Source organism: Excalfactoria chinensis, chromosome 3, assembly GCF_039878825.1.
Source record: "Excalfactoria chinensis isolate bCotChi1 chromosome 3, bCotChi1.hap2, whole genome shotgun sequence".
NCBI lineage: Eukaryota > Metazoa > Chordata > Aves > Galliformes > Phasianidae > Excalfactoria > Excalfactoria chinensis.
In genome coordinates this window covers 22,603,445-22,629,038 of record NC_092827.1, presented here as the reverse complement: position 1 = coordinate 22,629,038, position 25,594 = coordinate 22,603,445, and the positions used below count along the sequence as shown (strand labels likewise).

Sequence of the window (25,594 nt, the reverse complement as noted above, 5' to 3'; positions counted from 1 at the left end):
GGAGTGACTGGCATCTATCTTTTTTATTTTTTTGAAAGCAGTAATTTATCAGATAAGGATGTTAATTTGCTGGCTGTGTTTGATGCTTATATTATTACTCAGAATTATTTTGCAGTTCATAGCTAATTAGTTGCTTCAAACACATTCCGGTGCCATTCCAGTGTCTGAGCAACCAGGTCTATTTGCTCATTCACTAGTGTTGTAATTTAGAACTCATTTACAATTTCTCATTGACTCTGTTCTAGCAATGGAGATCTGAAGTAGATGAGAAAAGAGAAGTATTCCATGCCTTAGAGGATGAGCTGCAGAAGGCAAAGATGATCAGCGATCAGATGTTTAAAATGCACAAGGAACGTGATCTCGACTTTGACTGGCATAAAGAAAAAGTTGATCAGTTAGCAGAGAGGTGGCAAAATATTCATTCTCAGATTGAAAATAGGTTAGTATAACTTTCTGTTAAAATCTGTTAATGTTATCTGCTGTTCTTACTGCTTTTTGAGGAAAAACAGTAAAAAATGATTGTTAAAATAGGTCAGTTTTCAGCAATATTTATAAAACATACTAAGATCAAGAATTCTTATCTTTTCTATGCTGTTTTCCATCCTTTCCATGGGGAAATATCTCTGCCTGTTTAGCACCCAAAGAATTACAGAATATCAAAACTTTATTTAGTTACTTACAACTTACTGAGATGCAGTAGAGAAAAATTGTTCTTTTTCTTTCCAAAAAAAGCCTACAGAAATGGCTCACTCTCCAATCAGAATGCCTCCTGTTTGTCCACGTAATTAATTCTGACAGTCAAAACTCATGAGCTGATTCATCAGTTATGATTGGGTTGATGTTTATTTACTTTCAGTGACTCAAGTGCTAAGTCTGGAAGTCCTTAGCTTCCATTGACTTCTGTGATGATTTTGTCATAATAACCTACTTTAATTTCTCGTTATAAATAACTTGAGTGGGGACGTCAAATGCAATGCTGTTTACTCCAAACTTCACATAGTAACCTTTCACACTTCTCCTTTTCTAAAGGGTGAATATCTACTGAGGTATAATACTGAGATTATTCATTTGCAGTTCGCTCACTTAGTTGGCTCAGTTTAGCATTGCTAGAAATTGAAAGACATATGGGCAAAAGCTGTCTGATTTGAAGACAATTGGAAGAGAATGGCTGGCTTTAAATCAACTCAGATTTTTCATGATCTGACAGTGTGACAGAATTGAAATGATAAAACCTTAGCTTCACAAGATACTGAAGTTTCCTTATTTCCTCATAAGGCAATCATAAAACAAATGCTCTCCTTACAGGGCTGTGTTCTGAATAGTACAGGCTGAAAAACTGCTGTTAATATATAGAAGCTTCTGATGTAAATAGGACAGATTTTGGTGGCTGCAGTGTCTAGTTGTAAACAAACTGCTTTCTGCAAATGTTCACTCTGCTGCTTCCTAACAGCTTGACACTGATGATCATTACATGAAAAGTATGTACAGATCTTGGCTGATCCTTCCTTACTTTCCTGATTATTAGCATAAAACTGAATATGAAGCCTGAGTAATGTTATAGCTTTGCTCACTCTTTTTTATATTCTCCTTTTGACATCTTGAGAACAACACTATGGCAATTCGAGGTCTGGAAAAAGTTTTTAAGCACATTTATCCACAAATAGACAGTATTTTGGATTAGTTTTATGTGTACGATATTTGAAGGATCATGAATGTAAAGTGTCAGTAATTCTCATCAGAATGGAAACCATTTTCAAGAAATACAGAGTAGTTTTTGACCGGTTAAAAAATGTAATTTATAAAGGGACTTAGCCAGCAGCCTGAGGATGTCTGAAGACCTTAGTTTTAGTGTAACTGCAGCTGTTTTGTGGGAGGCAGAGTATAGTGAACTGCTACTGAACTCCAGCACAGCTTTTTGTCATTTTGATTCAGATACTCTCACTTAGAGTTAATTACTGTTGCAGAGCCCTCCATCTGACAGCATGCTCGGGGATTCCTGTTCTCACAGCATTTCAAGCAATTTAGCTCACTAATGAAAGATATATGCAGGATTTTTTAGTGGGATTTCTCTTGGGTGTCATTTAAGACAAATGAAAAGCTTCATCAAGCTTTTCTTAACATTTGAGAAGTTAATTCACTGTTGAGTTAGTGTTATTTTAGTATGTTTATAGCAGAGCTAAGATGTGAAGCTTTTAAAGCTATTTTTGGTTTACTGTTGTACTTCTTATCTTTCACATTAATTTTCACTCCTATGGCATCTCTTGTAAAATGAACTCAGGTTACGGGACTTAGAAGGTATTAATAAATCTCTGAAGTACTACAAAGATACTTACAATTCATTGGACACTTGGATTCAACAAGTGGAAGATACTCAACGGAAGATGCAAGAAATCTGCCCTGAAAATAGCAAAGCATTGGCTAAACAACTGAACCAACATAAGGTATGGAAGCAATCTCATTGTAGGGGTGCACTGCTGCAATGACTGAAGTCAAATATCAATTGAACCCAATGGTTCTTGATATAGTATGCTTATGTCCCTCAGTGTTTATTGTTAACATTTCAAAGTACCAGCTTTCATGTTCTTTTGTTCACAGTGCAGCTAACGTTATCAATATATCGCTCACTAATTATAGCCATTCTATAGTCAGACTAACTTTGGTCCTCTGATGTTCGCAAAAAAAGTAAATCTCTTAAAGTAAAACCTCTTTTTCCAGGCATTACTGCTCCTTGTAATTATAGATGTTGAAATAGTTACATATAATAATTTGTCTATATAACAGAATATTTTCATATAACAAATGAGATGTGTGAAGTGATATAATCCTCCTTTATTTTGAAGTTTGCTCACCAAGCATTAAACCTGACAGAGTTTTTTCAATACTTTTGTACTGTAAGTCAAACAATGCCAAGACACGGGCTTTGGCATGTAATTACCTTTACCCATGTGAAATATGCAAATTATGTAATTTATTGGTGTCAGGTAAAGTAGCAATAATAATGACAGCAGTCATAAGAATCACTTTTTAAGGTGAAGATGTGGATTCATATTTTACAGGTGCTGGTTTCTGAGATTGAGATGAAACAAAGCAAAATAGATGAATGCCAGAAATATGCAGAACAGTACTCAGCTGCTGTGAAGGTACTAAATATTGATATACTTAGAATCCTCATTTGCTATCATTATCATGCGGAATGCTGACCATTCTGTGTGTTTTATGCTTTCACAGGACTATGAGTTGCAGACTATGACTTACAGAGCTATGGTTGATTCCCAACAAAAATCTCCAGTGAAACGACGAAGAATGCAAAGCTCATCAGACTTCATTATTCAAGAGGTAAATTGATTTCTTATGACAGGAAAATTGTATTTTTGAGTCCCTGGAAAACTTTTTTTCTTTAGTAGATAGAACTATATTATTTAGAATGTATTAATGAGTGAATAGAGTAACCCAATCACGATCTTTTTCTCTATAGATAAATGCTTTGATAAATATTCTATTGAGCATTATGCAGAATTTAGATAATTTTACTGCTGCTAATGAATACAAGTCTGCAGATTATTAAAAATGCTGTCTGAGAAATGACCTTCTGGAAAAACTGTTCATAATAATTACATTTGGACTGAATCTTGATCACAGCAAACAGGGGAAGCTTTTGTCCTTGCTCTAATGAAATGTACTGATTCTGGGTTTCAACAAGGCTGAGGCAATTCATCCCTCAGCCTCCTATGAATGAGAAATGTAAATCTGTCTCCCAGCTAGCTGTTAGAGAGAAATAGTGAATAGCACCACTTGTCCCCTCTTTTAACATTTTCTTACAGAGAAAAGGAATCAAATTACAATTAAGTCAAAACTTTATCATCTATTTTTTTTCTGTTTATGGATCTCCTTATAGATCCCTGAAATTTATTTGTATGTGTGAAAGCTGTTGGTGGCCTTCAGCTGTGAAATGGAAGCCAGGATTCTGGATTCCAAAATCAGGGTTTGGTTATAAAAATCAATGACTTTCAAACTAAAATCAAGATAGTTTCAAGGGGAGTTATTATTACCTCTTTGAAGGTCAGTTCTAGGCTTTATGTGGCATTCAGTGTATTTTTCTCTCTTTTCTTGCCTTCCCCATTTGTTTCTCTGCAGTTCATGGACTTACGAACTCGCTATACTGCCTTAGTGACTTTGATGACACAATACATCAAGTTTGCAGGTGACTCTCTGAAAAGACTGGAAGAGGAAGAGGTAAGTCATCCCTTAAAAGCCAAGAAAGCAAAAAGAGCAGCTAGGCAAATGAGCAGTATGTCTGCTGGAATTATTCACAATGTTATTAGTAGATACAGATTACTGGAATCCCTTAAATACTGTGCTTTGTACAGTAATTAAATGACAACATTCTAATTTCAGGTAAGCAAAACCGCACTATCCATATATTTTACTTGTTATTCCAGCTAAAAAGACCTTATGACGCTAAACTGTGCTGGAGGTGGAGTTACATGCAGAACATTTTAATACTGCAGTATTGGAGGGCTCAATCTTTGGGATAAATGCAGACATTAAGATGAGGAAAAGTCAGTGTGCATATTCTGTTTGATATCTTGAGTAGGCCTTGCTTTCCATACTGTGTGTTCTGGTCCACGTACAACACATAAGGGAGTTCTTAACAGGGAAATGAAGTGTCCTCTTAAGTAATTTAAGTTTCTTTGGCATGTTTCAATATTCTTACTTCTACCTCTCTACAGGATTGATTCCTTAGGGTCAAACTGTTTTATTTCTGTTTAGTGTCGAATCTTTTTAACAACAGTAGGCTGATGAAATTAACAGACCAGTTGCTCAAAATGCATGCTTGATGCAGAAACACCATTGCAAGTAACTGAGAAAAAAAATTCAAAACCATTTAAATTCTTTTTTTTTTTTTTTTTTTTTTTTTTTTTTTTCCCTGGAAATGCATTTCTCTTTGAAAGGGATTAAGTTTCTTAAGGACTATGATGTTTTAGTATAATTTCTGAACCACGTATCTCGATAATAATGCCCGTGTTCCTCGTAGTCCTATAATTAATTGTGCCTATGTTAAATATAGTCCTAGAATACAAATTTCAATGTTTTTCTTACAAAAAAGTTCTTTCTTAAAGGAATACACAGTTCTTCTCCCAGCTTTGTTTTTCTGCCATTTCTAACCTTTGAATACCTCTGAGCAAACTGTTAACGCTAAGAGCATGCATCTTTGTCCAACAAAGTCATAGAGAATGGAAATGAAAATAGATAACCTCTTTTGATGGATAGCCTTTTTAACTTAGAATTTATCCTAACCAGTGATACTAACTGTATCAGGGATAAAAAGTTGAAGAACAAGAACTGAAACAAAGACCAAGAACTGTGTGAATGTTTGTCAAGAGCAAATAGAATCTTATAAACTCCTTTGAATTTCAGCCTACCCTGAAACCTCAGAACCTTCTTCCAAAATCAAACATTCTCCATCCAAACCCTGTCCTACCCCAAGTTCTTCTAAATTTCTGATAATTTCTTTGAAGATAACCTAAACAGATAACTAAATAGATCACCTAAAATAAAACTAAACAGATAACCTAAATAGATAACCTATCTATTTCAGTACCAGGTTGGATGGGACCCTGGGCAACCTGATCTAGTAAACATGGAAGTTTGGTGGCCCTGCCAGGCAGGGGCGTTGGAATTTCATGATCCTTGAGGTCCCTTCCAACCCAGGTCATTCTGTGATTCTGTGATAAATAGATTCCCAGTCTCACAGTGATTTGTCTAGTTTTTTCTTTATAATCAGGGTAGCAAATTAGAAAATAAAAAATCCTTTTCAAAGGAGAAATTATGATATTCTTTTCCTGGGATCAAACCTCTGAAATCCATGATTATTCCAAGATCTTCTTCCATGACAATCTTTCTTCCTGACTCTCAGTAACAGCATTATGATAGCACAGAATAGGGAAAAATAAGATCCTTACATGCAATCTCTGTTTAATTCACGTGCTGTCATGCTCAGTACTTACCAGATCAGAGTGAACTCCTGCAACCTGTGAAGTCAGCTGAAGTCTTTGAATGTTTGGGATGTAATGAAGCAGTTGAATTCCCAGAGGAAATTGCACCTAATGAAAGCTCAATGGATGTGGAATATATGCAAAAAGATAACTCTCCCAGGAAACCTAAACACACAAAAAATTCGCTGGATATTCACAGAAGAAAATTAGACAGAGTGGATGAAAACCAAACTGATAGAACTTTAAAACAATTTTTAAGTGTCAGCAGTCAAGAAGGTAGCATTAGTGACAACAGAGAATATAAGCCATGTTCAGAGCAAGAGAATGTAATGGTATTTGGTGACGAAATTAAAGAATATGATAGAAAAGATTGTTCTCTTTCAGCTGAGACCTCTGTGAGTGCATACAGTAAACCTGGTAAAAGGTTATGTCAGCAGATTGTTATTGAAGAGGGACTGAAAGTAGAGGGAGAAACAAACAAGTTTCCTGAAGTGGATGAAGTACATGAAAGCAAAGGAAAAAAATGTTTGGGAAAAGCACAGAGTGATCCAAATTTAGAAACAGAATTGTTGGGAAATGAACAGGAATTAAATACACCATCAGAAATGATTTCTGGAGGAGAGAATTATTTTCCTGAACATAGATTAGGTGAAAAGCTTTTGAATCAGGAGGAGACAATAAGTGAGAATAAAATATCACAGAGTAAAATTTATTGTTTGGACAACATAGATATAAAAAGGAAGAAACTGAGAGGACAGAATGAGTTAGGACAGGATCCGAAATACAAAGATTTATGGCTAGTTGCAGAAATGGAAAGTAAAGGTCAAAGCACAAACATACCTAGAAAAAACACTGAACTCCAAAAAACATCCTATGAAAACACTATAAGCAAAATCTCCCTTGAAAAAAGAGAGAAGCCAAAGAAAAAAGTCAGTGATAATGAAGATAGATGGATCCCAACTATAATTAAGGTACCAGAGTTTTCATGCAATGCAAATGGCATAAATAGGCAAACTTAAATTAAGAATGATTCTAAACCAACCTAAATCAACAGTTGAATCCCAAAATATGTCCAAATCAAGTGAGTTAAAGTTGATTGAGCATAATTTAAATAATCAGTATTCTAATTATATACTAATTATTGTGCATTTAAGATTATTTTTGTTACAGTTTTCATAAATTTATCTATATGTATTACTATTTAATTGCCATCTTTTTCTCCACCCAGCTGATGCTTAGCCTTAATCTTAATTAGAAATAATGGAACCTAACAGGATTTAGTTTGTACCTGTATTTTTTTGTTGTTTTTGAGCATAATACATCAGATTTTGTGCCTATGAGAGCATCTAGGGGGATTGGATAAGAAATCAACATTTTGTGTTGGCTGGGATCTGTTCAAAATTGTCCATGTGACACGTCAGGGGAAATACAAAGCAAAACTGAAGAAGCTGCCTTTGCATTAGCCTTTTAGGAAATACATTTCATGTATTATGAAAAAAAAAAAAAAATGAAAATCAGGTAATCTGGTAAGTTTGAGCTGAGACAATGTTTTGTTTATTTGAAGATATTGCTGTAATTCCCTTTCATGCCATATTTGTGTGACCATAGGAATTAGGTTGTGTCCTTACCTCATGTTAGCTCATGCTTGGTATCTAATACCATGATAGTACTAATGAAGGTGAGATATGTATGGTTTCAACTGTATTCTTACTGGTGAACATACATCTGTTTATTAGAGCTTGCCTTCACCTGCCATCATGTGAAGTCTCCAATCTCTCTGATTTTCATGAGGATTTTCTTAATTACTATGTTTATGTTCTGTGTCTGTACTGCAGAGCAGATGTGCTCTCAGTCCCCCGGCAGAGACAGTGAAGGTGTTGAGACTATGGAGGGCACTACAGGACATATATTAATTGGAGAATAGTTCCCTTTCTGGTCATGATGCATCTCGATTCTGTCTCTAAATACTTTTTCTTTCCTTGGAGGCGATTTCCAGATTTCTCTTGAGTTATTTTTGCTTGCGAGCATATGAAAATTCTTCCATCTCACACTGAACTGATCCAAAAGTGGTACTCTCCTTGGGAATTCTTGCACATGGTGTTTGTCTCACTGTTTACTCTACCTGTTTGTTTGGAGAAAAAACATATGAAAGCTGTTTGATTCTGCTAACTGCTAAGAGGCATCAGATTGAAGTGAGTGGCTTCAGGACTTCTTCGTTATGTGGATGTCTTTAAGAAGGGTTTCATACTTGGCTAATGGTAACTTCCTGAAGCTTACTGTATCAAGAGAAGGTGATGGTGGTGGGAACTGCTTATCCTACTTTCTGGACGTACCATGTATAGAAGAGTAAGTATTTTCCATTCTGCTTTTCAAAGAGCCTAATGTTTCATATGCCATATTACAAAAGCTACGTTATAACTTAATTTATTTTTCTACAGATTTTAAGGAATAAGGAGGCATCTGTGCGTGAGGCATATTCAGATCTAATGGCACAGAAAAATAGTACAACTGATGAGAACAAAAAACTCATGGGAAAGGTAAAAGCACTTGAGGAGATGCTGGAGAATGTGAAGAAACAAAAAATCCAAGTGGAACAGGAGCTCCCTAAACTGAGGGAAGCTGCAGAAAATGAACGGAAGAGGCAGCAAAAGGATATGCAAGAGATCTCTCTTCAAAAGACCAGGGCTGAGCAAGAAGCAAAACAGTGCCGTATGGATCTAGAGAACGTTGAGAAAGAGAAAGCAGATGCAAAGCAGGAGTTGGAGCGTGTAAGGCAGCTCATTTTTCATGCAGAAACACAAAGAAGTATACTGGAAGAAAACCTCAGAGCTTTTCGAAATCAAATAGAAGAAAGCACCTTAACCAGAAGAAACCTTGAAGAACATCTAAGAAGAAAAGATACAAATCTGCATGATTTAGAGCAGCAAAAAAGAACTCTCATGCAGGAGCTGAAGAAAAAGACAGAAGGAGAAGAGAAACTTATGAAACTGATAAAGCAAATGGAGCAAGATCTTGAGTTTAAAGGGAATCTATCAGAAATAAAGCTGCAAGAAAAGGAGATGACTGAAACCAGAAGGAAAGTTGTTGAAGGCAGGTACACTGTGACCAGAGAAACTTCCCTGCCAAATTACACAGCTGGGCAAGGCAACCAGTGTAGGATTGATTCTGAAATTGCAAGTTTCCAGAAGAAACAAGAAGCAAAAAAAGTAGAAGAGCTTAAGCAGAAGGTGGATGAGCTAAACCTTGCTAACAAAAAAGCTGATAAAACCATTAAAGACCTCAAATATGAACTAAATGAAATTGAACTTCAGAAATCATCAACAGAAGAAATGTCTCGTTTGTTGAAAGAAAAATTAGATGAAGCCAATAGTGAACTTAAATGCCTAAAAATCAAATTGGAAGAAAAAGACCAAGTAGAGCAGAACTATCTGCAACAGTTAAAAGAACTTGACAAGCAACTACGTAGAACCACAAGTAAAGCTGAAGAGGTGATGCAAGAAGCTATGGATCTTAAGCAAATTAAGATGAACTATCAGGAGGAACTGAAATCTGTTCAGCAGGAAAAGATGCAGCTAAAAAGAGAAGTCGAGGAATTAACTATATCACAGGCAAAAACTGAAATCACTATCAAACATTTAAATTCACAGATCAGCTCTCTTCAAAAAGAGACACTGGCAGCTGAACACAGAATGCAGTCATGCAGAGGAGAAGCAAATTATCTTCAAGACCAGTATAAGAAAATTCAGGAACAATTACTTCATAAAACAAAAAGAGAAGAAGAATACCTGCAGGAAATTCAGATACTGAAGAATGAATTAACCAAAAGCAATCAGATGTCAGAAACACTGAAACGAAAGATAGAGGATCTTAATAAATGGAATACTGAAACAAAACTACAGATGAAGCAAATTCAATCTGAGTCAGAGAAGGTGACTTTGGAAAAGCAAAGTATTCAAAGGAAAAATGATGCATTAAAAACCCTAGCAGATGGTTTCAAAGAGCAACTGCGTACAACAAATGAGCAACTGCACAAGCAAACAATAATGGAGCAAGAATTCATATCTAAAATCAAAAGCCTAGAGGATGATCTTGCTAAAACAAAAGACTTAGTTAGTGAATATAAACAAAAATATGATAAACAAAATGCTTCTGCCCTAACCAGTGACCTGGAGATTAAAAATCTAAATGCCCAAATGTGTGCTCTGACTACAGAAAAGAGAGTGAACGAGCAGAAAATAGAGCTGCAAGAAGTTCATATACAAGAGCTAAGTAGTAAATTAAAAAAATTACAGGATGAACTGCATCAGAAGACTCTGGATGAACAAATGGCACGCAAGAAAATGATTCTGTTTCAGGAAGAATCAATCAAATTTAAACACTCTGCAGAGGAATTTAGGAAAAAAGTGGATAAATTGCTGGAATCTCATAGCATCACAGAAAAGGACATTTCTGGCATAAAATTAGAGTGTGTTGCTCTTCAACAGGAGAAACATTTGGCTGAGGAAAGCATCATGCTGTACAAGAGACAGATTGAAGATCTTCAAGAAAGGCTTAAAAAATGTCAAGAACAACTACAGCAAGGAAAGCATGCTGAAATGGACTATCATGAGAAGTGCAGGAAACTTGAGGAAGAGTTGGAAGTGCAGAAACGCGTGGTTGAGGATGTGAAACAGAAGATGGACCTGCAGGTCAAGGAAAGTGAGCATAGGTTTCTTTTATTTCAGAATGAAGTTCAACAGAATAATAAAATCAAAGATAGTGGATTTAAATTGAGCTGTGAGAGAAGAGGAAATGAATTGAATTACCCGAATGACACCTCATCTAGAGAATTTGAACAGCATCCTTCACATGTAAAACCTTGTTCACCTTTGTTAAGGCAGAAACAGGAGAGGACTAGTTTCAAATCTGATCAAATAGAAGAAAATACACTGTATGTGAGTTCTGATGACACAATACCAAGGGAGGTGCAGTTCCAGATGTCAAGAATAAATCAATCACTAGAAGATGCAAGAGCACAGTCTTTTACAGAGTTTGTTTCTCAAACAAGTACGCAGTTCCAGATAACCTTTGATAAATCAAGTGAAATCACTGGAATATCTGAAAGAGACAAACTGAGAAACAGAAACCTTCACACTTCCAGACATGGAGAAGACATGAAACTTGAATTAGGATTAGTAAAAGTGCATCCCTTGGAGGTATACAATACATTTGGTGAGGGTTTGCCTTCCTAGTGGTGGCTTTTACTGTTCTATCCTTAGTTATGCTGTCACAATTCTTTGTTCTCTCTCATGTTTCTTATCTTCATACCTTGGTGAAGGGGACCTCGTCATTTTCACTTTGCACAGCTTTTCATTAAGCCTTTGTATCAGGCTTGTTAACATCTAGGAAACACATTGTCTTATGTGGTTTGTTGGAAATAAGATTTCACATACACCTTTGTGTTATCATTTGTCAAAACGAGCTTTGCTTAACAGCGCTAAGTTCATCTAATAACAGCAAATATTGTTGTTTAGTCTAATCCTATTCTGGTTGCTGAATAAATATTTGAAATGGTGAATGCATTCTAAATCTCTAGCTATCTATATTTCTGTGCTGTTCAATGCTAATAATAGTCCTCTTTCCTAATATATTCAGGTTTTCCCTTTTGTTTCTCTGGTGGTGGATTTAGAAGTGAATTAAGTGCAGGCAAGTTTTGCGGATCTATTTCTCACTGTGTCAAAAAATTCCTATTTACAGATAGCGAAGAACAAGCAGTATGACATGCATGTTGAAGTTACAACATTAAAACAAGAAAATGGCAAGACCTTTGGTAATGAAGAGAGAATGTTTGAGGGATACAAAGCATCTGAAGGGTTTAGGAGAGAAGACTTGGCAAAGATGAATTCTTTCTTAGGAGAAGAGATTGTGAGAACTGTTGCTGATGCTACTCAGTTGGAATGTTTTCCGGAAGAATATGATGATATTAAATTTCAAGGTCTTCGACATGATGTAACTGCCAGGCAGTTGATTGAAGTTAAACTTCTAGACAGGCTTACTGTTGAGAATCTCCATTCAGGGCAGAAAACTATTGAGGAGGTTCAGAAAAGTCTTGAAAAATTTTTAACTAAACCTACAGCTATAGCTGGAGTGTACCTTGAATCCAGCAAAGAAATATTGTCTTTTTCTTCAGCAACAAAAAGAAGAATCATAGGGAAGGCATTGGCATTAGCATTTTTAGAGGCCCAAGCAGCTACTGGTTTCATCATTGATCCTACAACGGGTCAGAAATTCTCTGTTGATGATTCAGTTGTTAGAGGGCTTGTAGATAATGAATTCAAGAGCAGACTTCATGAGGCAGAGAAAGCTGTTTTGGGATACTTCTGTTCTGGTAAAGTGGTATCTGTGTACCAAGCTATGGAATCTCGACTTCTAGAAAGACAAAAGGGTAAAAATATCCTTGAAGCTCAAATTGCAACTGGGGGGGTTATTGACCCTGTAAGAAGTGTTCGTGTACCTCCAGAAGCTGCAGTGCAGCTTGGTTTGCTTAATAATACAATATTAAAATTTTTGCACGAGCCTTCTAGTAATGCAAAATGTTTTCAGAATCCTAACAACAGGAAAGCTATGTACTACTGTGATTTGCTGAAAATGTGTTTGTTCAGTGTTAGCAGTAATTGTTTACTGCTTCCAGTTGGTGAAAGGAGAATAAGCAGCCCATCAGCAGAGAAGAGTCACAGAATTTCTGTAGTAGACATCAAAACAGGAGCTGAAATGACCTCCTATGAAGCTTATAAAAAAAGAAGTGTTGATAAAGCTACATATCTTGAACTTTCAAAACAGGAATTTGATTGGAAGGAGTCTACATGTTTTGATTCAGATGGGAGTTCTTTTATTTTGCTTACAGACCTTAAAACTGGTGTGCAGTTTAATATTGATGAGACCATAAATCAGGGTAGAATTGACAGAGCATTAGTTAATAAATACAAAGAGGGCTTAATCACAGCTAATGAGTTGGGAGATATTTTACTTAGCAGTTCACAACCAAAGAAAGATCTAAACAGTCCTATTGCAGGATTTTGGCTTTCTGAAACCAATGAAAGAATTCCAGTTTTAAAAGCCTCACGCAGAAATCTGGTAGATAGAGTTACAGCCCTCAGATGTCTTGAAGCTCAGGTTAGCACAGGAGGCATAATTGATCCGTTTACAGGGAAAAAGTACAGTGTTTCAGAAGCTTTGCAAAGGGAATTAATAGATGATGGTTGTGCCAAGCAGATTCAGCAGTGTGAACTAATCTTTACTGGGATCATTCACCCTGTAAGGAATACAATTATGTCAGCTGTTGAAGCTATGAGTACGAATACCCTAGACAAAGAAATGGGTATGCGCTGCCTTGAGTATCAGTACCTGACTGGTGGGTTGATAGATCCGAAATCTCATTCCAGATTGACAATGGAAGATGGGATTAAGTGTGGTGTTATTGATGCTGTCACAGCTACAAAGGTGAAAGATGAAGAATTGTATGTTAAAGTTATAACATGCCCCAAAACAAAGAAGAAAATAACCTACAAAGAAGCTTTAGAGAGGGCTATTTTTGATTGCCACACTGGACTACGACTGTTAGAAGCAGCTCAGCCCATGAAAACGGGAATTTCTAGTCTGTATTATGCTTCATAGTAGAGATGATAGTACTCATTTGGGGCCTGATTTAAAATCAATTCAGGTCGAGGGAAAGATCTACAATGACTTCTGTAAAAGTTGTAGATGATGTTGTCTAATGTAGTTGCTTTAAAACTAATTAGTTTAAACAGCTAATTAGTATACACTGGTAACCTGCAATTAGATATTACTCATTATAAAGTGTGAATCTTTAAGTAAAGTAAGGAAAGTTTGTAATGTCAGACAGTAGAGTGTGTTCAGGGTGTACCTGAAGGCTTTATCTGACGTGACCTTCATGTAGGCATTATTAACTGGAAGTTATAAATTGGTGAGGCTATTATATATGTGAAATGCATACATTTAGGTGGGACAAGAGTCAGATTCTTCCATTAAAAATTGAAGACATTGCCCATTTTGTGAATTAAGACAATGCAGTATTTCATACAACCCAAATACTTCATTTAATATTACAAATCAGTTTGCAAATGTAATTTGTTGTACAAGGGTGGCAAAACAGTATGCAAGAGTTAAATCTGCAATTCAGTAAGCAAGTATTTTTTCTCATGTTGGTATTTCATTAATTTAAAGAGCTACTCACATTATAAATCTTAATCTTTTTTTTTTTTCTACACTTCAGGTAACTTAACAATGTGTTTTTCATACTCTGATAGGCAAATGAATTACAATTGCATATCCAGTTTAAAAAAATCCATTGAAATAAAATATTTTCATTTTTGCTTGTTGCACATGGAAGGGCTTAGGTATGTTTTACTAAACTTCAAGCCACTCACATGTTGTGTTGCTATGAAAAATATATGTATTTTCCTATGCAGAAAAAGACTATTTTACTTTTCTTGTCCTTGTTCCTGTAGACATAGAAGCAATGTATTCTTCTGAGTTGTAATGTAGTAATTCATGTCCATAGATTGCTGATGCTGATATCCTATGCTGGCTGTAGATATCCGCTCCTGAGGGTAATGCAAAGGCAGCAATTCAGAGATACTTTATATGCAAATATTGTTTAGATTTCATCTGCTGAGTAATTGCTGGGAAGCTGTGCTTTTTCTTTATATCAGTCATTTTGTAATGAATGTATATGTGTATGAATAAGCTGTTAATGTTGATAACAGTGTGGCATTTTTGTTCCTACATCAAAGTGTCGCAGTAATGCATGTGGTAATAATAAAAAGAAATCACTTTTAGGGTATGTGGTAATACTGCCATTTTGGTAGAACTGTGTTTCTGTTGATGTGAATGTTAAATATTCCAACAACTTACATTTGCATGTATTTTACAATTTGTGGTGCTCATCAGAGGTCAATGGAAGAAGAGAAAAAAGAACATGTTGAGAAGGCTGGGGATTTACTGAAATGGGTGTCAGACCTCAGCAAGACACTCAGCAAAGAAGGAGGAGAAAAAGCTGAAAAGACAGATTTGCCTAAGCAGCAGGTACACAGAATGTCTTTTAGTAAAATAACACTTCCCCTTTTTAGCTTTTTTGCACTGATTAAAATGACAAAATATTCCAAAAATAGTCTTTTTATCTCCATATCACCACCCACATTTTGCTAAAATGTAATTTTGTGTTTGGCTGTGAGTGGAGGATAGGATATATGCTCAGAGATACAAACGTTAGTCAGCTGCCTTTCACATCACAGGTATATTCTGACAGTGCAAAATGTCAATTCAGAGAAGCTGTACTCTGCACAACATGATTTGACCATTGTAAAGAGACAGTACATCCCAACAGGACAGCATTTTGTAGGTCTGCTGCCTCCTCCTGCAGTAGTTCAGTGAATAAGCCTGGTGACTTCTACCCTGGCACCAAGATGGAGAAAGTTTGCAGGAGAGGCAAAGTTGGGCCAAGTTTCTTCTTATTTTCTATTAAAAAGTTGTTTCAAGTGTTCTTCTTACAGGATGGCTTATGAGAAAGTAGTTGAAAGTTTTTGAATAGACGTACACTCCTCTTCACATCTGCTTCCTTAGGGCATGCAGAGGATGTTAGTGGGGCCCTTTTTACTACCACACTATTCCATAGGCTGATGAAGGGGTCTGTCTCACATCCATTACGTTTGGCAGATCTATTATGGTTGTGTGTATAGTTGTTACTCTGTCGATTTCTATCTTTGAAGTTTCATATCATTTCTGGTAGCTAGCTTTGTCATGCAAAATAGCTTAGTGACACCTGAAAGGATTTCCAGAAATAAAGGCTTACCTGCCCACTGAGCAGCACAGAAACAGAGTGGTGTCTTTTCCACAACCTTCAGAAATAGTTTGGCTCTTCAAGAATTTGGCACATCTTTCAAGCAACTTGTTCCTGTGTTTTTATTTTGGACATTGGTGTCAAGGCTGCAGAATTTGAACTTGCTGTCAGTCCCCAGCTGTGGATGGTGCTATCACACTGCTTGTTTGTAGAGGATGTGCTCTGTAGTATAAAAGAGCAGATGTGTTTGAGGGACCAGTGCTTTTTCTGTAACTGACAGAAAACGTTCAGTACTGTTTTTTTGCTTCTCTTGTTGATGACAATGGTGAAAATCTTTGTCATTGTTGAGCCAGCACCTTACTCCTTGGAGCATCAAAGCTTACCATGACAGCTACACTGGCATCTACCCAGTACAGTTTGAGCCCTCTAGAAGTAACATGCAGGTTAGTTGTCTTGGCTTCCTCTTGCCATCTGGAGGCAGCTGTTTCCTGAGGGTATTTCCATTACGACCTATGAGATAGTGGGCACCATCCAAAGGTGCCTAATTTTGTATTCACTGACTGGCATGGATGCCTAGACATGCTTGGTACAAATCTGCTTAGCTAATTTTTATAGGGTTTTTTTGTTGTTTTGTTTTGATAGCTGATGTTAGCTGAATCACATTTCACACATACACGTGGGGGTATTCTGAGGTGTAGCCATTGGGAGAGGGAGTGAGAAGCTGCTGCCAGTAGTGAAATAGCATGTACAGTGGTCACAGTGATGCCAGTGCCCTGAGAAAAGGGAAGTTCATGTCTTCTCATGTTAGGCATACTGTGCTTGCTATCTGTTTTTGTCCAAGCAGCATGAACAGTGGGATTGTGGCTTGCTGGTAGTGAATGCAAAGACATGGTATGTTCAAAACTTACTGATCAAGACAGAATTATCTGTGTCCCAACCAACATGAAGAGATGCTCTTCCTCGGCACCTTCCCAGAGTTGTATTAGCACCTGTACTGCACTTACCCCTCCTTCATTAACAAGCCACTCCTCCTTTCCCTCTCCGTCCCCCCCCCCCAAAGTACTTCCCCTTTATTTAACCAAAATGAAAAGTGGTGTTTTTATCTGGAGAACTGCAGGCAGTTTCTCAGAAAACTTAAAAGATGAAATTCTTGCAAGTTCCTCTGCCAGAACTAGAGCTTGAGCAGGAATGACACAAATAATAGAAGGGGGAGTATTAATAAATAGTTTTGTTTTTTTTTTTGTTTGTTTTGTTTTTTTGTTTGTTTTGTTTTTTTTTTTTTTCCCTGAGTATCTAATATTGCATTTATCTTGCATTGAATTCCATACCAAACCCTATAAAAATTTGTGGCCTTCTGTTTTATAAAAAGTTACTTTTGTGGTGTGCAACTTTGTGAGCATGACCATTACATACATATCTTTATAAGTTTATTTTAAACTTTGCCAGATACTTGGTGGCTTTAAATGATTAAGTTTTAAACAAGTAATATTTGAAATAAACTCAGTTTGTCTCACCAAATAGTTTTCTAACTCAGTTTATTTTACCAAAAGACCTAGTGGCATGTCTTATTCATACATAAATGATAGAATTTCATAATGGTTATAAGAATAGCTTTTTTTCTCTCTCTTTTTTTATTTTTAATTTCAGGTTCCTACTCAAGAGTAGGAACACATACTGTGATTGAGTTCTGTCACACTTAGAAATGTTGTGCTGTTGGTTTGCTTTTCTTTTTATGTTCCCACATAGTTAAGTCTTGAACACAGATTGTTTATTTTTCAGATTTCCCTTGAAGAAATGTCAGCTAAGAAAGAACAAATAGGTGAAGCTCTGCAGACTACTCAGGCATTTTTAGCTAAACACAGTGACAAGTAAGCCATGCTTTTATTTTTCTAATAAATTAACAGAATCAGTACATACTGTTTGCTTATGAAGAAAACATATTCATGTACTATAGTTCCAATTATGCTTTGTGTACGTATGTCAAATTTTGTTGTTGTTATTGTTCTGGTTTTTAATAAAACTTTGTCATCCATTCTAGTTAAAGGTTGATCAAGTTTTATTTATTCCAGGAATTTGATTAGGTTTATTTACTTCTGGTCAACCTAAGGGATGCTGGATCATAATTGTTATTTGAAGTCAAAATAATTAAAAGTAAATCAGCATTTCAACTTTATATCTCAAATTTGTTTCATTTTCACCTAAAATTGTTTGGGACAGACTATTTAGCAGGGTCTGTGGCAGAACAAGGGGAAATGCTTCCAAACTAAAAGATGGGAGATTTTGAAAAGTGTAAAAAGTTTTTTACAGTAAGAGTGGTGAAGCGTTGGAACAAGTTGCTCAGAGATGTGGTTGATGCCCCATCCCTGGAGGCATTCAAGATCAGACTGGACCAGGCTCTGGGCAACTTGATCTAGCTGCAGGTGTCCCAGTTCATTGCAGGGATGTTGTACCAGATGACCTTTAGAGGTCCCTTCTAACTTAAATGATTCCTTGAGTCTGTGATTTTTATACACTAGCAAATTGCTGAGGTGCTTCATGACTACTTGCTAAACATGTTACCCATCTTTCACAGGTTATAAGTTGGCAAGGGAACATGCAAATAATAAAAGCTTCTGCTGTAATTCAAAGTGTAGATTAATTTAATGTCTTATTTTTACGTGAGAAGCCATAAGCAGATTGTAGCTAATAATAAAGCTTTATTTTTTTCAGATTACTTTTATCAATTTCTTCCCTCCCCCACTCCTCCCCTTTTTTTTGTGTGTGTAAAGGTAAGCAGACTACAAATTATTCAAGAGATCTCCTTATTTGTTTGCTTGTTTGTTTCTTTTTTTAATAGAATGACAGATGAAGAAAGAGGTGAAATGGAAAAACAAGTCAAATCCCTCCAGGAGAGCTACAGTTTGTTATCCAATGAAGCTTTGAAGCAGCTGCAAGAAGCACAGTATTTGGATGATGAAAAGATGGAAGAAAAGGTAGCAAGATGGAAACTGAGATTTCTGGGTCTTTTCAGTTTTACTGCATGGTTTTGAAACCATATGTGATGGGTAAAAAATGAAGCTTCAATTAACAGTGTGCAAAGGATTTTAAGGTTTAACTGACAAAGTTTTGTGTATTTGTTATGAAATACTGCGTGTTACCTTACCTATGCATATGAATACTCTACTCATCAGGTTATTTTGTGAAGAGTCTTAATAATGTGTGCCTTGCATGAAGAAAGATAAACATTCATCTCTTAACTCTTCTCGTAAAAGCCATTCTTTGACTGCTATATAAGTCTGTATTCATGCTGCAGAAAGGACACCATAAAATAACGTGTTAATGTCTCCCATATATCCTTCAGAAGTGTCCCCAGACGAAATCTACTTTCAGTTTTTCTTAAAATTTATCTGGATATAAAAATGGGAGTGCATAGTGTTAGTGACACTAAATCCATTTGCTAATGGATCTCAATCTTAAATATGGATTTCTGAAAACATGTTGCATATGAGTTTTCTCGTTTAGAGGAGGAGTCTGATTAATTATTTTAAATAGTGTTGCCAGACTGACTTCATGCTTTCCATGCAAACTAAAAGCATTATTTGGTGCTAGAATATCTGATTCCATTGTGTCGGATGTATACACAGGAGTGCTGTATGCTGTAAACATGAATAGCATGGTTGTTTTGAATCACATACTGTTTCTGAAGTTCTAACATTTCACAGACATTTAGAGCATGAAAATTTGCCTTTCAGGTAATATGTTCTATTTGCTCACACTGCAATCATCTCTTCTATTGTCTTTCACTAACCCTATTTATGTATGCAAAGCATAGGTTTTCAATTCACAGATGCATGTTGATTTTAAATCTTTTATCACATCGTGTGCTGTTCAATGACTGACATAGATCACTTGTGCGTTTGAGCTGCTAACATTCACAGCATTCTTCCAGTCCTGGTAAGTACAAGTTCTTATGCTTATCATGCATTCAAAATCAAAAGAAACTTTAAAATTAGTTTAAAAATAGTGATACTTGTTCTTTTATATTTCTTTTTAGGTGCATAAAGTCATTGCTGGTGTCATTGACCAAACAACTGGAGAAGTCCATTCCATTTTTCAGTCTATTCTAAACGGTTTTATTGACTATGACACTGGAGTTAGGTTGCTCGAGAATCAGCTGATTGTTACTGGAATAATTTCTCCAGAATTAGGAATATGTTATGATTTGGAAGAAGCTAAGGCTTGTGCCCTAATTGATGAGCAGACTTTATTGCAGTTGCAGGAATTAAATAGCGCAAAGAAGCTCATTTTAGAGTCAACATTATCAAATCTTCCAGTTGTATCAGCTTTAGAACAAGGTCTAATTTCAGAACCTTTGGCTATTAAAATTCTTGAGAATCAGCTTTCAAGTGGGCACTTGATTTTGCCATCTACTGGAGAGCACCTGACTTTACAGAATGCTTTCCAGAGAAACCTGGTTTCTCCAGTGTTATATGCAAAGCTTCTGGAGAGGCGAGACACTTGTAAAGATCTCATAGACCCTAACTGTGCTGAAAAGATTTCCCTTGAACAGATGCTTCATAGAAGCATAATACATGATGAAACAGGGTTAAGACTCCTACCAGTGAAACCACAAGAAAAGGGTAGAATCATTCTCAAATGTGGAAGGAAAATAAATATTTTGAGGGCAGCCCATGAGGGACTCGTTGACAGGGAAACAATGTTTAGGCTGCTGGGGGCTCAGATAATATCTGGAGGTATAATTGACCCTGAGTCAGGGAAGCGAATGACTGTGGAAGAGGCCGTGAGTCAAGGGACTATAGGTCAGGACACTGCCTGTGGGATCTTCACACATCAGGTTCAAACTGGTGGAATTCTTTGTCCAAATTCTGGGCAACGCTTGACTGTTGATGAAGCCATACAATGCAATTTAATATCATCTACCAGTGCACTGCTGGTGTTAGAAGCACAGAGAGGCTTTGTTGGACTAATATGGCCTGACACAGGTGAAATATTCCCCATATCAACATCTTTGCACCAAGAAATGATAACAAATGAGCTGGCATTCAAAATACTGAGTGATAGACAGAAAATAGCTGCACTTTACATTCCAGAAACTTGTGAAATACTCAGTCTAGACAAGGCTGCACAATCAGGGTTAATAGACATCAATACCGTATCTGTTTTGAACAGTGTGACTTTACCAGATAAAATGCCCAGTATAGAAGAATTAGAATCCCCTTGTAGAAATGCTGCAAAATGGTTATCATCATATGAAGTCCTGCCATCTTTATTTCATGACTGTGAAGAGGAACATGAAGATTCTGGCACAGAAGACCCTGCATGTCATAATTCAGACCAAGCTAAGAAATTGTTCATATCGTATCTGATGGTAAATAGTTATATGGATGCAAACACTGGAGGAAGACTTCTGTTATATGATGGACAATTGCAGGAAGCTGTCAATATGTTTCTGGAAGGGAATAGTTCTGCATATAGTACTGATGCATCAGAAATGGCATTCCGCAACAAATACATAAGTCTGAAAGGAGTTAATCTAAAGTCAGCTGATGATGTCCACTTCAGTAATATTACAGGCAGTGTTCAAGGTGGTCTTTCAGGTGTTGAAAATACCTCTGATGACAAGAAGTTAGTTCAGTTTGAAGATTTGGGGAATTATACATGTTCACAGAGAAAAGATATATGTAGATCAGATATTTGCAGCGGCAGTGGTACTGAACAATCACAGTTTACACCAGAGATGCTGCTAAGTAAACCTGTAGAACTTAAAAATGTAGAAAGCAACACTCAGAATTTCAGGAATAGAAATACACTTGAGAGTCTTCTGGAGGATTCTGAGTGGACACCATTGGAGCTGTGTAAGTGTAATGACCAGGAAGCAAATTCAGGAAACACTGAAGGAGTTCTTCCAAATGACTCAAATCCAAATCTTATGTCAGATACTGAGAAAAAAGAGATTGTTATGACAGATAATCTGGGTGAGGAAAACAAGAATGATAAAACCTTATATGATTCCTTGAGTGTGAATGACTTGTCAGATAATGAAATCTGGAGAGACCTGGAAAAGACCTGCACGAAATATGAGCCTCATATATTGGAAGCTGACAGTTCTAGAATGGCACTGGGTAATGTTGATAAAGATGACTTTCAGGGAAGTTTTGGTTCATCCTCCAACACAGGTGCTGAATACAAAATTCCAGAAGAATCAGACAGTCAGTGTGGTGACACACTACAGTTTGAAGGTAATGGATATAGTGAACAACCTCTGCTGGACTACACTGATGTACGTAACAGGCCATCTCTAGAGACCTGTCCATACAGACTTGGCAGGCAGTCTTTGGACTGTAGTACTGGTTTCCAGAGTAAGCAATGTCTAGAAGACAGTAGAGAAATACAGTGGGAGCCTTTGTTGGAGGTCAGTACAGTTACACATGATGGACCACCTGAGGGGTTCAGTAACAGCACAGCACAAAGCCTATCAGAAGAAAACAATCTTGTGTTTGACAAGTTATTACTTGGGGACAGTAGTTCTGACTCTTCACTAGAAGGGAGTGATAGTATTCCGCAGTTTGAAAGTAGCTGCTCACAGCATGAATGTGGAGAGGCAGACTCAGAAGAGGACAGCTCGCAGTTTGATGATGATGATGATGATGATGATGATGATGCCTATGAAACTCCTCAGGCTGATGATGATGACAGTGATGTCTATGGTACTCCACAATTTGATTACAGTGATTTCTGTGACATCCCTCAAGATGATGATGATTTTGGTATGTTACAGTTGGAGGATGATGATACACCGGAGCCAGAGAATGTTCCATCAGGTTTTCTAGAGGAGAGAAGCAGTCTGATAGCTCTGAGAGAAGAGAACAGGTTGTATCAAGAACTTCGAGCTAATGCCGGAGAGAACATCCATAACATTAGAGATGTAAACCAGGCAGCCCTAGCTGGGGGTGTTAATGTAGCTTCTCCAAGTGCTGAAACTTTGGAAGCAGTGCCTGAAGAGGAAAGGGAAGGAACAAGGGATTTTGAAGAGGAACAAAAATTACCAATTACTCTGGGCAATGAAGGAAGAAGGGAGGGATACTGTTCTTCTTTACCGAAGAGGTCTGAAACAAAAACACAGCAAGACAGAAATGAAGAAAATGAAATGAAAGCAGAAAGTGACCACTATGAGTATGAATCGGAAGGAACACAGGAGGAGGAAGACTATGGTTATGACTATCTGGATTATGATAGTTATGATGACTCAGATACTGACTCTGACAGTGAAGAAGAAACGGATACTTTTTACTCAAACCATCAGTGTAAAAACAAGGATGACCAGATGTTAAATTCAGTAGGGAATGTAGAAAATAGTGAGGAAAATAACCAGAATGTTGATAACTATTGCTATTCTCCAGGCCACAAGACAGAGTATAATTTGCAGTTCCTGTCTAATCATGGAAACGGACAACAATCTTTGGGAAAATGTGAAACTGCATCAGATATCTCTGAGGAAAGACGTGTTGATCTTACATGTACAGGCAAAAAAGAAAGGGAACAAAAACCAGAAAATGACTACAGAACTTTTACCAAAAGTGAAAACGTGCCAGAAGATACTACTGAGCATATTCAGTCTGAAAATACCTTTGGCACCCAATGTGTATCCTGTAAGAGTGAAGAAAACAATAAAACACAATTTCTTGATGATACTGTGATATCTGACGTTAGTGTAACACCCTTCCTAATTACAAAGCAAACTACTGGTGATGATGATGGAAATGCTCAGACAGATTTGCTTCTATCAGAAGACAGCATGAACAAAAGCTGTAGTACCATGCCAATGTTACATTTAGATCATGGGCAAAGACCAAAAGAAGCAGTATTTGTGAAGGAAAGAACATTAAATGATGTGGCTGGTTTGGAACAACTAAAGGCAAGTTTATCCCAAAAAGACAGTAAACTCCTCTCAGATATGCATTATGCCAGTGATGGTGTTAGTTCACTTTGTGACCAAGTGCATCCAGTTACTGACAAGAAGCACGGTCAAATAAAAAGAGATCTTGAAATTCTAGCAGAAAATGGAGTAAATGATATCAAGGAATGTGGTTTGGTGGAGCTAAATAAAAGTCCCATTCATATGGAAAGTCTTGGGGAAATATTTGATGCATCAACAATTAAAGCTGATACAGAAATTGTTTCAAATAATGAAAAAGTAAATATTGGTCAAACTTGGCCTGACATTAGAAGTGGTGTGATATCAGCTGAATTTAAGAGAGATTTTAGTATTTCATCTTCTCCAGAACAATGTACAACAAGCTTAAGAGGAGAAAACAATTCAGAATTGGATAAAATGGAATCCTGTTGCCTTAAAGACACAGAACAAGTGAAAAATGGCATACAGAATGAAAAAGATTTTCTGCTCAATATGGAAGAAATACATTTGAGTGAACTTAACGCGTACTCCTTCCCCCCAACTGTTTCAGTGAAGCCAAAGGAAATTAGCACGACTAAGGAGACATTTGTCTGTCAAAGTGCTAACAATATTCTTAAAGACGTTTCAGAAAATAAGAACAGCAATGATAATGAATTTGCCCTCATAAGAGCATATGCCTTGGGAAGCAATGAGGATGCAAAAGAATCAGGGGATGAGATTGAAACGTTACCTTCTAGCAATCATACACATACCATTGATTTGTCTTCTGCAATTTTGAGCAGCATAGAGGCTGACTGGAATAATGTTGCCCAGAAAGAATCTGAAGCATTAAAAAACACAAAGGGAGAAAAATTCATGGCCAGTGAGACTTCTTCCTTTGAAAATGGTTTCAAAAAACAATTATACATGGAATCATTACAAAACGAAATGGGATCTTCAAAAGATTTTCATGTAAATAAAGGTTTTTCACAGTCACCAGAAGTGCCTGACACACTAATGGAAGACTTAAAGAATATATTAGATAGGAAATTAAAACTGGGACATACTTACTTCAAGCAGGAAGGTGAACCACTAAGTTACTCTGATACCAAAACTCTAGTGCAGAATTTACTTAGAATGGTTGGAAGCACCCAGCTTGGAAGCAACATGTCCAGTGAGTCACAACTGAAGCGAACAAGCAGTACTGTTAGGCAGGCATTAATGGATACCACACCATGCACAGACACAAAGGACAGTGATGCACTTTCATTGCCTTGGCCTGATTGCAGAAGTCCTGATCTTCTTCGTGATATTCTGAAGCAGGAATTCTGTAACCAAAAGATAAATGATCCAGATGAAATGAGGAGTGAAATAGGACAAGAGATGAAAACTCCTACTACAAACCTTACGGCTTCTGAACTCATGGAAATTTTTAGAATGTTGTCATGTTCATCTGAAGATGAAAGTAAAAGGAAATTAGAGGAGATGATAAGTAGTTTGCATACGAGCTTGCAGGGTGCTGGCATCACCACAGCACATGAAGGTAAAGGCAAAGTAGGTGGGCTTTGTGCTCTTTTCTCAACAGAACAGTCAGAGTTTGGAACAGAAATTCCTAAAGAGAAAGCATCAGTAGATGACACAGCTGATGTTTGGAAAAGTGTCCAGGAGCATGAAAAGACAGACAACCTTTTCAGAGGCTTTACTGGGCCTGTTTACACAACAGAAACACTCCTGGATGACAGCTCCACTAGCAAGGTAAGAAACAACAGCTGGTATGTGCTGTGTGCCCTGTGTGAAATGAATTATGTGAATCTTTCCAACTGCTCAAGACAATAATTAAACTGGAAAAAAATAATTTCAAAAATA

At 36.8% G+C, this 25,594-nt stretch overlaps 1 protein-coding gene across 22 annotated transcripts in view; it reads left to right on the top strand.

The window, feature by feature from the left end:
* Positions 1-25,594, top strand: part of DST (dystonin) — a 288,304-nt gene that overhangs the window by 158,598 nt on the left and 104,112 nt on the right. For 20 of the 22 annotated variants that reach the window (XM_072332861.1, XM_072332859.1, XM_072332857.1 and 17 more), the window contains 8 exons: positions 246-439; positions 2,279-2,441; positions 3,057-3,140; positions 3,229-3,336; positions 4,135-4,233; positions 14,946-15,080; positions 17,614-17,702; positions 18,671-18,806. In XM_072332861.1, the coding sequence (XP_072188962.1) occupies positions 246-439; positions 2,279-2,441; positions 3,057-3,140; positions 3,229-3,336; positions 4,135-4,233; positions 14,946-15,080; positions 17,614-17,702; positions 18,671-18,806 (1,008 nt within the window). Of the gene's footprint in view, positions 1-245; positions 440-2,278; positions 2,442-3,056; positions 3,141-3,228; positions 3,337-4,134; positions 4,234-8,434; positions 11,192-11,732; positions 13,650-14,945; positions 15,081-17,613; positions 17,703-18,670; positions 18,807-19,867; positions 25,484-25,594 lie in introns of those variants that run through there. The other 2 variants (XM_072332868.1, XM_072332867.1) reach the window with 2 other exon arrangements.